The sequence below is a fragment of the Bison bison genome, unplaced genomic scaffold, assembly GCF_000754665.1.
Source record: "Bison bison bison isolate TAMUID 2011002044 unplaced genomic scaffold, Bison_UMD1.0 scf7180017845597, whole genome shotgun sequence".
NCBI classification, from domain to species: Eukaryota; Metazoa; Chordata; class Mammalia; order Artiodactyla; family Bovidae; genus Bison; species Bison bison.
In genome coordinates, this window is record NW_011476170.1 from 4,311 (window position 1) to 6,692 (window position 2,382).

Here is a 2,382-nt window from a genome sequence, read left to right on the forward strand (position 1 = left end):
GACCGTGCACGCTGTCCCGCCCCGGAGTGCGCTGCTCACGGTCAAGGCTGCGGGGCAGACAGTCCCGGGGCCTGACGGCCACGGCCGCCCTGAGGACTCCGTGTTCCTGGCCAGCGCAGAGGATGCGGTGCTTCTCTTCTGTTGAGTTTCAAAACTGGACTGATGATGCGTCCTTTTTTATCCCCCCTTTTGTATTTCAATAGAGGTAGAATGCAGAAGCATTCTGAGTGTCTTGACACTTCTAGTGATAAGCTGTGAAAAATGCATTTTCAGTTTGATGCCTGGAGCCTGTGCTGGCTTTCCAGCAAAGGAAAAGGACACGACCTATCAGTAGATCCTGGCTCCAGCCTCAGCTTTGTATCACTTCTATTAAAGGGACAGATTTTCTCTAGAAACCATTTCCATCGCAAACGGAAGCTTAAGAATGTTGCTGGAATGTTTACTTTTGCTTCACAAACTTTTTAATGAAGAGATAACCGGCCATGGTATTTCATTTCCTCCCAAATTAATACATGAGTAAAAACTTTCTTTGGATAAAAACCTCGGTAAACAAGCAGCATCAACAGCCTCTAACCATTTCGTCTCTCCGGTCCCAACACCTCCCAGGGTTCCTGCAGTGAGCGGTCACAAGGGAAGCGGGACTGATGTCTGGAACGTACGTTCTGTCGGAGAAAACGGTTTTAACGTTTAGTTACGCGGCTGCTTCGGGTCTTACTTCTGGCGGGGTTGTTCGCAGAGCTTCCAGTTGTGCTGCGTGGGCTCCGGGGTTGGGGCACGCCGGAGAGAACCCGAGTCCCCTGCACTGCAAAGCGGACTCTTAACGCCTGGACCACCAGGGAAGCCCCCGAAAATGCTAACTGAGGACGGTCTAAATCATGGTAAATGTTGACTGAGAAGTGACTACATAGATAGGAATCCACTTACGTAGCTACCGCTCAGAGGCTCAGTCGTGTCCGACTCTGCAGCCCCATGGACCCTGGCCCGCCAGGCTCCCGTCCGTGGGGTCTCTCAAGCAAGAATCCTTTTTCTCCTCCTGCGGATCTTCCCGACGCAGGGATCAAACCCGCATCTCTCACACCTCCCACGTTGGCAGGATTTTTTACCACTGAGCCCCACCTGGGAAGCCTCATGTGGTTATCACCCCCAACGGCCTTCCTCGGATGAACACAAGCAGGGAGCCCCCTCGCACACATCGCCCCTCAGCAACGAGCGGCACTCGCCAGCCTTCTTTCTGCCTCCACCTGGGCCTTGTTCATGGCCAGGAAGTGCTCAGGGTCACTCCAAGCCTGGCCTGGGCTCTCCCAGTCCCACCTGGAGCCTTCCCCGCTCCAGAGCGCCCCTGCTCCCTCACCGGCTCTCGTCCATACCCCGGGCAGGGGGTCCAGCCCTCCCCCCGCGGCCCAGCAGGCTACTCGAGAACAGAAAACCCCCACAATGTGTCATGAGCATAAAAACAAAGATGCATCCAGATTAGGATGCAGGTGGAGCGCTGCAGGCCTTCCCAGCATCCAGGCCGAGCTCGGGGTCTCAGGATGCCCAGCGCCCTGCGCCCGGGTTACAGATGAGTCAGGAAGTGAGGCTGTGGCAAGAGTTTTAATGGAAAGTCAAGCCATCAGCTCTTTTTCGTCTCAGGCGTAAAACAGAGAAAGCAGAGCATCGCCGCCCCGTCTGCCTGCTTATCTAGAAAGGAAAAGTGTTTTCGGGAAAAGTGGCCAAGTGCGTCCCTTTACGCCTGGGCGAACCATCGAGGACTAGGGCGGACAGCCGTCCGGAGGAGCCGGGAGGCCCCTCAGTCACAGATGGACGGCCTGAAGACCCTGTAGCTGGGGTGGAAGTTGAGCCGGTCATAGGAGGTGATGTAGTTGTCAGGACCTGTCACAATGCTCTTCTCCATGTAGACGTTCAGCGTGTTGTTCTGGAACATTCCGCCCACTGCAACTTGTCTAGAAAACTTATACGAATTTGGATAAAACACCTTCTGGAAGTGAGAAGGGGACACGGGTTAGTGGCACGTGGTGGCACTCGAGCAATCGGTCATCAGGCGCCTGTGAAAGGAAAATAAGGATTTGGGAGAAAACACTGTTCCTAAAACTAGAAAACAGAGAGGCCGGGGCGGGGCGGGCGGGGCAGGGCGGGGGAGCAGGTTTGCAGGATGGCCTCGTTTGCCCCTGGACTTTCCTGGTGACTCGGTCGGTAAAGAATGTACCTGCGATGAAGGAGACCCAGGTTCGACCCCTGGGTCGGGAGGATCCCCTGGAGGAGGGAATGGAGACTCACTCCAGTGTTCTTGCCTGGAGGATCCCACGGACAGAGGAGCCTGGTGGGCTGCAGTCCATGGGTCACAAGAGTCGGACATGACTGGGCGACTGAACCACAGCACCG

General features: G+C 55.5%; 1 protein-coding gene across 1 annotated transcript in view; it reads right to left on the bottom strand.

Annotated features, from left to right (window-relative positions):
• Positions 1-390: 390 nt before the first annotated feature.
• The window catches only part of LOC104985692 (chromosome unknown open reading frame, human C9orf116), a 4,878-nt gene continuing 2,886 nt past the window's right edge, over positions 391-2,382 (bottom strand). Inside the window, exon 3 of the mRNA XM_010835979.1 lies at positions 391-1,978. Within this exon, the coding sequence (XP_010834281.1) occupies positions 1,790-1,978 (189 nt within the window). The 3' untranslated portion in view covers positions 391-1,789. The remainder of the gene's footprint in view (positions 1,979-2,382) is intronic.